Genomic DNA, 11210 nt, shown 5'->3' on the forward strand with positions numbered 1-11210 from the left:
GATTAAACAAGCAATTCCTGAGTCAAGGCTACCTCCCAGCCCGGACAAGATTTGGTCTCTGTCAGTAGCAACAGGTACTGTGTGGTCGTGCCCTCCTGAATGTGTGTCCTGATGATTATGGGATGGACCATAACTTTTCCCTCTACGTTGCTATGTTTCCCTCCCACTACAAACCACTTGTCCACGATTGTCTCCAAACCCCTTGTGAACCTTTTGATATTCTCAGCCTGTAAAGTCAAAGGAGAAAAAGCTTTTCCTTGGGTTTGTTTAAAACCTCCTCAGGAGGCTGTCTTCAAACCGAAGCCCCAGAAAGTTTGTGGACCAAAGGGGAAGATTCTGGAAAGGTTTCCACCCTGTAATCAACCAATCAGCAGCAAGATAACAAATACCACAACTCAGTAAACAATACTCATTTCAAGGGCACAGACTGGAAGGGCTTGGTGCAACCCATTGGTTTCCCCAGTTCATCCCACACCCAGTTAAAATCCAGCATCAAACATGAAAGGCAATGCTATGTTCTCCCTATTTTACAGATAAGAATGTTTAAGAAAGGAGGGTGAATGAATTGCCCAACATTCAATGCACATCCACCGAGCCTAACCTTCAACAAGGCATTCTACAGCAGAACACTCCAAGAGCCTAGTACAGTGCTCTGCACATAGTAAGCGCTCAATAAATACTATTGAATGAATGAAGGTCTCTTCTCTGGGCCTCAGTGGCCTCCTCTGGAAAATGGGGATGGAGACTGTGAGCCCCACGGGGGCAGCCTGATCACCTTGTATTCCCCGCCCCCCTCCCCCCCCCCCCCCCCGCACTTAGAACAATGCATTACACATAATTAGCGCTTAACAACCATCATCATCATTATTATTATTATTATTATTGTTATTAGGTGGCGAAGTCAGGATTGGAACCCATGACCTCTGACTCCTAAGGCTGGGCTCTTAACACTGAGCCACGCTGCTTCTCAAGGCGAGGAGGAGGAGAGCGGCTACTGCGCATGTCCCCCGATTAGACTGTAAGCCTGTCATTGGGCAGGGATTGTCTCTTTCTGTTGCCGAATTGTATATTCCTAGCGCTTAGAACAGTGCTCTGTACATAGTAAGTGCTCAATAAATACTATTGAATGAATGATTCTGTGACTTGTCTGCTGTGTGACCTTGGACAAGCCACTTAATTTCTCTGTGCCTCTGTTTCCTGTAAATGGGGATGAAGACTGTGAGCCCCGTGTGGTACATGGACTGTGTCCAACTGAGTAGCTTGTATCTACTCCAGTGCTTGGTACAGTGCTTGGCACATAGTAAGTGCTTAACAGATCCCATAAAAAAAAAAGAAACTGGTGCCCTCGTCCACTTTGGAATGACTTCTCTCGATTGGCCAGAGCTCCCTGGGCTGAGGCTGCTCCCCCTGGCCGATGGCATCTCCACCTCTGCACTTGGAGCTCCTCTGTAAGCTCCTCTGCACACAGACCTCGGGGCAACCCAGCCCCTGCCTCTGGGCAGTGGGATCAGTCCAACTGGAGCGACTTCCTGTGCTCCAGCACGCAGACCTCCAGTCAGAACCACCTCCCCCGCATCAGTTCTGCTCTGATCCGAGCCCCTTCTGCCCAAGCAGGCTGTGCTGATTGGCCTAGCCCCCTGCTGGGCCAGAAGAGGGACCCAAATCAGGACCTTCTGCCACACCCTAAAACAGAGAATGATCAGACTGATACAGTGACTGAAGTCATAGATGGGCTGATTATGATTTTTAGTCAGAGTATTCCCTTTGGCTGATAAATTTTAGATGATTTATTACTTGTCACCCCTGCACTCGACCCCACACCACTAAGGGATCATTTTATTTTCAGGGCTTTCAAGATATGTGGAATTTCAATCTAACTGGCCTTATAGTAATACATCTTGAATGTTAAGAGTATAGCTGAACCATCTGGTAATAATGGTATTTGCTAAGCACTTACTATATGCCAAACACTATAATAAGTGCTGGGGTAGATTCAAAATTACCAGGTTGGTTATAGTGCCTGTCCCAAATGGGGCTCACAGTCCAAGTAGTAGGGAGATCAGATATTGAATCCCCATTTTACAGATGAAGAAACCGAGGGACAGAGAAATTAAGTTACTTTCTCAAGTTCACATAGCAGGTAAGTGGCGGATCCAGGATGAGAACCCAGGTCGTCTGACTCCCTGGCCTGTGATCTTTCCAATAGGCTCCCCTGCTGTGGTTGATGCCCAGGTCTGCATCTCTGGCCCTGATCTCTCTCCCTCTCTGCAGTCTTGCATTTCCTCTTGCCTTCAGGACATCTCTGCTTGGATGTCCTGCCGTTACCTCAAGCTTGACGTGTACAGGATGGAACTCCTTTTCTTTCCCCCCAAGCCCTGTCCACCCCCTGGTTTTCCCATCACTGTAGATGGCACCACCATTCCATCCTGTCTCTCAGGCCTGTGGCCTTGGTGTTGTCCTTGACTTCTCTCTCTCATTCAACTCACGTGTTGGGTCCATCGCTGAATCATGTCGGCCCCACCTTCACGGCATCTCTGAGATCCACCCTTTCCTCTCCTCCAAACTGTCATGTCAATACAATCACTCATCCTGTCCCACCTGGATAACTGCATCAGCCTCCTTGCTGACCTCCCAGCCTCCTGTCTCTCCCCACTCCTGTCCATGCTTCACTCTGCTGCCTGATTATTTTCCTGCAAAAACATTCAGGACATGTCACCCCACTCCTCAGAAAACTCCACTGGTTGCCCATCCACCTCCGCATCAAAGAAAAACTACTTATCTTTGGCTTTAAAGCACTCAATCACCTTGCCCCCTCCTGCCTCACCTCGCTACTCTCCTACTGCATCCCAGCCTACACACTTTGCTCCTCTAATGCTATCCTTTTCACTGTGCCTCCATCTTGCCTATATCACCGCCGACCCATCACCCATGTCCTGCCTCTGGCCTGAAGCACCCTCCCTCTTCAAATCTGACAGTTACTATCGCCTGCTTCGAGGCCTTATTGAGGGCACGTCTCCTCTAGAAGACCTTCCCAAACTACCCTCCCCTCACCACTTCCCTCATTCCTTTCTACATTTCACTAACTTGCTTTCTTTGTTCTTCCTTTATCCCAGCCCCACATCACTTGGATGCATGTGTTTCATTTGTTTATCTTGGTGTCTGTGTGTCCCCTTCTGGACTGTGGGCTCACTGTGGACAAGGAATGTGTCTGTTTATTGTTGTATTGTACTTTCCAAGTGCTTAATACAGTGCTCTGCACACAGTAAACACCCAATAAATATGATTGAATGAATTGAATTAATGAATTAATGCTTCACACTAAATGTTCTTTGCCTTTTTTCTGCAGGGGTGGGAGTTGAGAGAGTCTTCATTGCTTGCTTCTTTTATCCTTTTTGAAAAGACAAAATCCTCAGCATGATGCTTGCCCTGTGCCTTTTCCTCAGCATAAGTCTCTCTCCCTCCTGACTATACTTCTTGTCTTCCTTTCACTCTTCTCTGGGCCCTCCACCCTCACCTCCCCTGCCCCCATGTTACCCCCCTCCAAACCCTCACTGGCTTCTCCCACCACTGTGTAATCCTAGGACAGAATGCAAGTCCACATACAAAAACCAGAGAAACAAAGCCAAGTGCGGAGGGAAACTCAACAGCATTGGCCAGATAGAGACCCCCACCCAACAGCCGTAGGCCAGACCTGCCCCAGCCTAGCCCCAGCACAGATCCAGTACAGTGTAGTGCCGCAGCGTAACCCTGCCTCTACTCCACGCTCTTCCCCTGAATGTCGAGGTCCAGCTAGAGTCTGGTTAAGCCCTGTCCATCACCTACAGACTGCCATGGCCATAATGGTCAACTGACAGACAACCTAAGGCTTGATTCCAAAGGAGATTGTGCCCATCGGCTCTATTCCTCTCCTGCCCCCTTCTCTGGCAGTTAGGAAGGAAGGATGGGGCACCTCCGAGGCTCAACTAGTGCCATAGTTGCAATTGGGATTATTTATTATGCTCTGTAATGCAACGTACAGCATCTGGGACCTGTTCTCAGGCCTGGATGACAAACTGGGAGCAGCTGGCGCTCTGATACATTATAGCTATAAATGAAGAGAAGCACTCCAGCACTCCTCTGAGCATGGTGGCGAACAAATTCTGTTTTTTGCCATCTAATGAGAGGCTGACATTGCGGGGAAGAAAACTGTGGTGGTGCTGTTTTCAGAGAGTTCTACGTAAGTGGTGGATTCATTCCGTAGGCTTCACTGTGAATCTCGGGGTTTTTCTTCCACCTGGAGTCAGTCCTCTGGACTAAGCTTCCCATTCCAGGCTGACTGGTGTCATACTGGTCTGTGACTACTGAGTGGTTAAATAATTGTAGTATTTTGATAATAATAGTCAAAAATGGGGTTTATTAAGCCCTGACTATACGCTGCCATTCGCTGTACAAAACAATGGAGTAGGTACAAGTGCTTAGAGTGGACTGAATCCCTGTGGCGACTTTAGGGCACAGCAGGTAGTTTGAGGGTTCTCATCCTTCAATCGAACATGAGGCCCCTAGCCTGCTGAACCAGACCTCCATTCTCTCACTCCCTAACAAGCTTCCAAGGCTGCCAGCTTCCAGCCCCTCCTCCTCCAGTGATCTTCCAGCCTCGAACCTCCAGCAAGGAGGAGAAAAAGATTAGGGGGATCACAGGGAGGGGTGCAGGGAGGAGGGGGTCCCATCCCAAATGCAATCCAAACATGTGAGCTGTTAGTGCTGCTTATTATTTATTCTTATTTGCCTGACCTGTCAGGATGTGGGGATTACATTACAATTATAGCTGGTGTGTAAACTGGGTAAGCCATGTTAAAGATGGAATGAGAAGATTGTGTTTCACAAAAAGGAGTAGTAGTAATGGTATTTACTTCCGACTCCCTGAGGTTGTGGACTGTACTGAGCTGTTGGGACAGTCCAGGGCGGGGAGGCAGAATATTTAGGTTCATGCAGGTTTATGAATTGCACTCTCCCCTGCCCCCGCCCCCAGAGGAGCCCCGCCTGCTTTTCCTTTCCCCGCCGCCCTCTCCCCCCAACCCGGGGGAGGCCGGGACACTGGGACCCAGGAGAAGCCTGGGCCACGGATGAGCCCCCAAGGAGGGATAAACAGCCTCTAAGAGTAGAGTGCAGCCTGGGCTTCGGGGTCTTGCTGGCCACGTGGGACATGAGGAATCAGGGCAGGAATGGGGCCAGGAGGCACCCTGTGATGTCAGTCTCCCATGGTTGGTGGCAGTATGTGATGAAGATGCCAAGAAGGGGGGCTGGGCCACAGGATGATGAAGACTGATGCCTTCTGGGGCAGGAGCAGGCAGGGGGGCACACACTGTTGCCTTAGGCTCTGACCCCTGCTGCCACCAGGCTGGTAGGTTCCCATCTGCAGTGAAGCAGTGGCTCTCAAGCACTGCACCAGTGAACCAGACTCCCCCGCCCTCTCCCCGAGCCTCTGCTCTCACCTTCTTTGGGCTCAGTACCCAGTGGCCTTGACTCACGGAGCTGTTGACCTGGAGCTGGCAACACTATCTATTGCACCCTCTTCTCCTGGACACTTGCTTCCAGGCCCCCACAAATGAATGAATGATTTAATCGATCGAATTTATTGAGCACTTACTGTATGCAGAGCACTGTACTAAGGGCTTGGGAGAGTACAATAGAAAAGAGTTGATAGACATTCACTGCCCATAGTGAGCTTACAGTCTAGAGGAACTGAGCCCTTCCTCACCCCCCTCCAATGTAGATAGCATCATTTCTGGCACTGACTTCTCAGATCTGGCTTCCAGGTGAGTCTCGGTTCACCTTCGGGGCCAGCTAGAACCCACTGGCCCGGTCCGCCCCCCTTCCCATCCAAGGTCAGAGCGGCAGCCCTTGGACAGTTTCTGCGGCCTCCACCACCATCTTCCTTCCCTGTAAAGCACATGGGCAAGGCCAGGCAAGGCAAGGCAAGGTTAGACAGGGCTGGGTAGGGCCTGTAGGGCTGGGGGAAAGGACCATCAGCTTCTGCCTTCCCAAATCCCATATCTGCTGCCATTTCTCCAAGATGTTTCCCAATCCTGAACTTGAATTTCCTCCTGCAGGAGCAGCCACTGGAGAGTGAACCTTCCAGGCAGGCACCCTCCAGCCAGGGATCCTCCAGTCAAACACCTTCAAACTAGAGACTCTCGAATGAGGGACTCTCCAGCCAGAGATCCTCCACTGAAGAACCCTCCAACCAGATTCCTTCTAGCCAGGCACACTCCAGCCAGAGACTGCCCACTGAGGGACCCTCCAGTTAGGGACCTGCCAGCCAAGGACCCTCCAGCCAGGGACCCTGCAGTGAGGGACCCTCCAGAGCAAACAACCAGAGGCCAGGGTCATCAGTAGAACTCCTTCTGGCCCCGCTCTTCCCCCACATTGGTTTGGGCTGAAAGAAGGCCTTAACCGTGCCCCCCACTCACCTCTGCCCCTTCCTGTCCTGCAGCTGACGTACCTGCCCCCTCCCTGGGGTGAATGTCGGCCCTCGGACCTGGGATTGGACTTCTTCCCTGTTTACAGCATTACGGCTTGTAGGATCGATTGTGAGACCCGCTACATTGTGGAGAACTGCAACTGCAGGATGGTCCACATGCCAGGTAAATGCAGGCGGGGTCAGGGGTCAGCAGGACACTGCCTGCTTTGCCCTCCTGTGATGCTGACTCTCATTTCTTCAGCTGTGCTGCCCCCAGGTACAACTGCTACTGCTGTGAAAGACCCCAGCATATGTTGTCCAGAGGCAGCACTAGAAGAAGTCTCTCTCCCGACTTGTCTTCTCCCTCACACCCTGCCCTAACCTGGCGCCCAGTGGAGAGTGGGTCGGGGGGGTGGGGAGGTGGGGACCATTATCCTGCTGCCCGGCATGGGTAAGATGCCAGCCAATTCCCTATCACACCCTTGGGATTTCCTCATACCTATCACTACCTCGCCCTGCTCCCAGCCAAGCACTCTGTCCAGGCTGGAAGTTGGACAGACTGTTTAGCCTGGGGGCCAACATGTTTGGGGAAGAGAGAGAAGCCTCCTGGGCCCTGTGTAGCAGCTGTGGGCAGCCCACTTCCCCCAGGGGGCACAGGGTCAGACTTGCCACAGTCCAGAACCCAGGGGGACCCTGCAGATCATCTCTTGGCTGGTTTCGGCAACTTTCTGGAGCATCTTTTAATAATAATAATAATGTTGGTATTTGTTAAGCACTTACTATGTGCAGAGCACTGTTCTAAGCGCTGGGGGAGACACAGGGGAATCAGGTTGTCCCACATGGGGCTCACAGTCTTAATCCCCATTTTACAGATGAGGGAACTGAGGCACAGAGAAGTTAAGTGACTCACCCACAGTCACACAGCTGACAAGTGGCAGAGCTGGGATTCGAACTCATGAGCCCTGACTCCAAAGCCCGTGCTCTTTCTACTGCGCCACGCTGCTTCTCTTTTCACCATGTAATGATAATAATAATAATGATAATGATGATGATGACATTTGTTAAGCATTTACTATGTGCAAAGCACTGTTCTAAGTGCTGGGGAGGATACAAGGTGCTCAGGCTGTCCCACGTGGGGCTCGCAGTCTTAATGCCCATTTTACAGATGAGGTAACTGAGGCACAGAAAAGTTAAGTGACTTGCCCAAAGTCACACAGCTGACAAGCAGCTGAGCCGGGATTTGAACCCATGACCTATGACTTCCCAACCCATGCTCTTTCCACTGAGCCACACTGCTTCTCTATGGTATTTGTTAAGTGCTTATTATGTGCCAAGCACTGTTCTAAACACTGGGGTAGATACAAGATAATCAAGTTGGACACAGTCCCTGTCCCACATGGGGTGCATAGTCGCAGTCCCCGTTTTACAGATGAGGTAACCTAGGCACAGAGAAGTGAAGTGACTTGCCCAAGGTCACACAGCAAACAGGTGTTGGAGCTGGAATTAGAATCCATCACCTCTGATTCCCAAGCCCATGTTCATGCCACAGGCCATGCCACGCCCACGCTCCTCCTGTCTCTCCCCACTTCAGTCTATACTTCGCCTTGCTGCCTGGATTATCTTTCTACAGAAACGCTCTGGGCATGTCAACCCCCTCCTCAAAAATCTCAAGTGGTTGCCTATCAACTTTCGCATGAAGCAAAAACTCCTCACTATTGGCTTCGAAGCTCTTCATCACCTTTCCTGCTTCTACTTCACCTCCCTTCTCTCCTTCTACAGTCCAGCCCGCACACTCCGCTCCTCCACCATTATCCTCTGCACGGTCCCTCATTCGCCCGTCCCACCGTCGACCCCTTGCCCATGTCCTAGTGCTGACCTGGAATGCCCTCCCTTCTCACATGTGCCAAACTAACTCTCTTCCCCTCTTCAAAGCCCTATTGAGAGTTCACCTCCCCCAGGAGGTTTTCCCAGACTGACCCCCCCTTTTCCTCTACTCCTCCCTTCCCCATTGCCCCTACTCCCTCCCTCTGCTCTACACCCTTCCCTGCCCCACAACACTTTTGTATATTTATACATATTTATTCAGCGTGGCTCAGTGGAAAGAGCCCGGGCTTGGGAGTCAGAGGTCATGGGTTCGAATCCCAGCTCTGCCACCTGTCAGCTGGATGACTGTGGGCAAGTCACTTAACTTCTCTGGGCCTCAGTTCCCTCATCTGTAAAATGGGGATTAACTGTGAGCCTCACGTGGGACAACCTGATTACCCTGTATCTACCCTAGCGCTGAGAACAGTGCTCTGCATGTAGTAAGTGCTTAACAAATACCAACATTATTATTATTATTATTTATTTTATTAATGATGAGTACATATCTATCATTCTATATATCTATTTTGATGCCTGTCTCCTTTTTTTGTGTTTTTGTCTGTCTCCCCCTTCTAGACCATGAGCCCGTTGTGGGGTAGGGATTGTCTCTATCTGTTGCCGAATTGTACTTTCCAAGCGCTTAGTACAGTGCTGTGCACATGGTGCTCAATAAATACGATTGAATGAATGATCTAGGCCATGCTGCTTCTCTAATGTGTATTTTTCACTCCCTGCAGGTGACGCTCCTTTTTGTACCCCTGAGCAGTACAAGGAATGTGCCGAGCCAGCCCTAGGTCAGTACACCCATGTGCTTCCCGGTTCTCTGGGGATGTGGACACTGCAGAGCTGCTGGCAGCGAGGGCTCACTGCTCTCCCCATGGAGGCCGTGGGCAGGGACAGAAGACCGGTGACAGGAATCCCAATTTTTGGCCCTACCTTACCAAGCCGTGTGCCCTCCTACCATTCCATTAAGCCCTTTCAGCTCCTGTCATGGGGGATCCCAGGTGCTCTGAAGCTCCGGGTCCCAGTAGTAATTATAGTAATAGTGCTTATGAGCATTTGATTGGTATGGTGCACTAGACTAAGTACCTGAGAAGTACAGAATCACAAAGTTGTTAGCTCTGGTGGATCGATGCCACAGAGTCTCAATGAGGAGGTAGTTAAAGGCAACAAGAAGCAACTTTCTTGTCATCACAGATCAAGGGGGAAGTTGAAATTTGATGGGCACATCCTCTGTCACTGCCAGAGAATGTTCACAGATCACTCCAATGCACTTTATTACATACAACCTCCCTCGTGTCCACTGGTTGCCATTGTTCCCACTGGGTGTCTGTTGGTCCTCTCAATCATTTGTGTCCTTCCACGATGAGTTGGTCGGGTGGCGCTGCCCTCATGCCTTATCCTTTCCTCCAACCCGATGGGTGGTGTTTTCTCTGCTGGCCCTTGCCCCTCGACATGGTTGTGTCTCTGTGTCTTTCCTTCCTCAGAGATCTCTGGGTAAGGTTGGAGGCTCTCGGCCAAAAGCGACGAGACCCTTTTCTGGGTGAAGTGCATTTACGGTCCACGGGGTCAAATGCTGGGCTAGGTTCCTGTCCCACATGTGGCTCACAATTCCTCTAACCCCCTTTTACAGATGAGGCCGACAGAGGTTGAGCAACTTTCCCGAGGTCGCACAGCATGCCGGTGGCAGAGGTGGGACTCGAACTGTGATCTCCTGCCTCCCAGTCCTGTGCCCTTCCCATTAGGTCATGCTGCCTCTCTAATTGTTGTCCATAGAAAGCCAGGATTTCTGTTTTAGCCTGTTCAAATAGTGCCAGAGTCTCTGAAGAGTGTGAAGGAATTGGGAGGCAGGGTCTGAGAGCAGTGGGAGGAACAGAGCTCATCCATTATGCAGTCCTATGTTTTATGGTTTCATTGCTCCTGGCTCTGGGCAGGGAACGTGTGTACCAACTCTGCTATGTTGAAGTCCCCCAAGTGCTTAGTACAGTACTCTGCACACAGTAACTGCTCAATAAATATGATTGATTGATTGCTGCACTAAGTTTCAAGCAAGCCTCGCTCACCACCACCCCTCCCTTATACTATAAATACAGGGCCCGTATCTGGAGCCCCACAAGACTCTAGCTGCCTAAACGCAGACTACCTACGTCCTAGGAGAGAGTATACAGTTAAAAAACTACTCAATCTACAATTCTGCAAATTGGAAGAATAGAGAAGCAGCGTGGCTCAGTGGAAAGAACACGGTCTTGGCAGTCAGAGGTCATGGGTTCTAAAACCGGCTCCTCCACTTGTCAGCTGTGTGACTTTGGGCAAGTCACTTAACTTCTCTAAGCCTCCGTTACCTCACCTGTAAAATGGGGATTAAGACTGTGAGCCCCACGTGGGACAACCTGATTACCTTGTAGCCCTCCCAGCGCTTTGCACATAGTAAGCACTTAACAAATGCCATCATTATTATTATTGTTATTATTATCACAAGCTTTGTTAATGCATACTCCCTCAAGAGTCACATGAGCCATACCTACAAGGACCTTCCATTCTAACAAGGGAAACAAGCAGAAAAGTATAGATTAGAGTGGTCAAGATAAACAAATTGGGCTGTCGTAGAGAACACTGATCTGAGGAAGGGCTCATAAATTCACAAGTCCAGGGAGACCATCCCTGCCTCGTTCAGTTCTACCTCTTTCTCCTGCCCAGGTTTGCTGGCCGAGAAGGACAGTAATTACTGTATCTGCAGGACACCCTGTAACCTAACTAGGTACAATAAAGAGCTGTCCATGGTGAAGATTCCCAGCAAAACCTCTGCCAAGTACCTGGAGAAAAAGTTTAATAAGTCAGAAAAATACATCTCGTAAGTAACCTAAGGCCAGACTCCTGGAGAGTGACTGGAGGGAAGGGGGCATAGGAT

General features: G+C 50.3%; 1 protein-coding gene across 3 annotated transcripts in view; it reads left to right on the plus strand.

The window, feature by feature from the left end:
* ASIC2 (acid sensing ion channel subunit 2) overlaps positions 1 to 11210 on the plus strand; it is a 217506-nt gene that overhangs the window by 185080 nt on the left and 21216 nt on the right. For all 3 annotated transcript variants that reach the window (XM_029075933.2, XM_029075932.2, XM_029075931.2), the window contains exons 4-6: positions 6473 to 6623; positions 9040 to 9096; positions 11000 to 11153. In XM_029075933.2, the coding sequence (XP_028931766.1) occupies positions 6473 to 6623; positions 9040 to 9096; positions 11000 to 11153 (362 nt within the window). The remainder of the gene's footprint in view (positions 1 to 6472; positions 6624 to 9039; positions 9097 to 10999; positions 11154 to 11210) is intronic.

This window comes from Ornithorhynchus anatinus, chromosome 11, assembly GCF_004115215.2.
Source record: "Ornithorhynchus anatinus isolate Pmale09 chromosome 11, mOrnAna1.pri.v4, whole genome shotgun sequence".
Taxonomy (NCBI): domain Eukaryota; kingdom Metazoa; phylum Chordata; class Mammalia; order Monotremata; family Ornithorhynchidae; genus Ornithorhynchus; species Ornithorhynchus anatinus.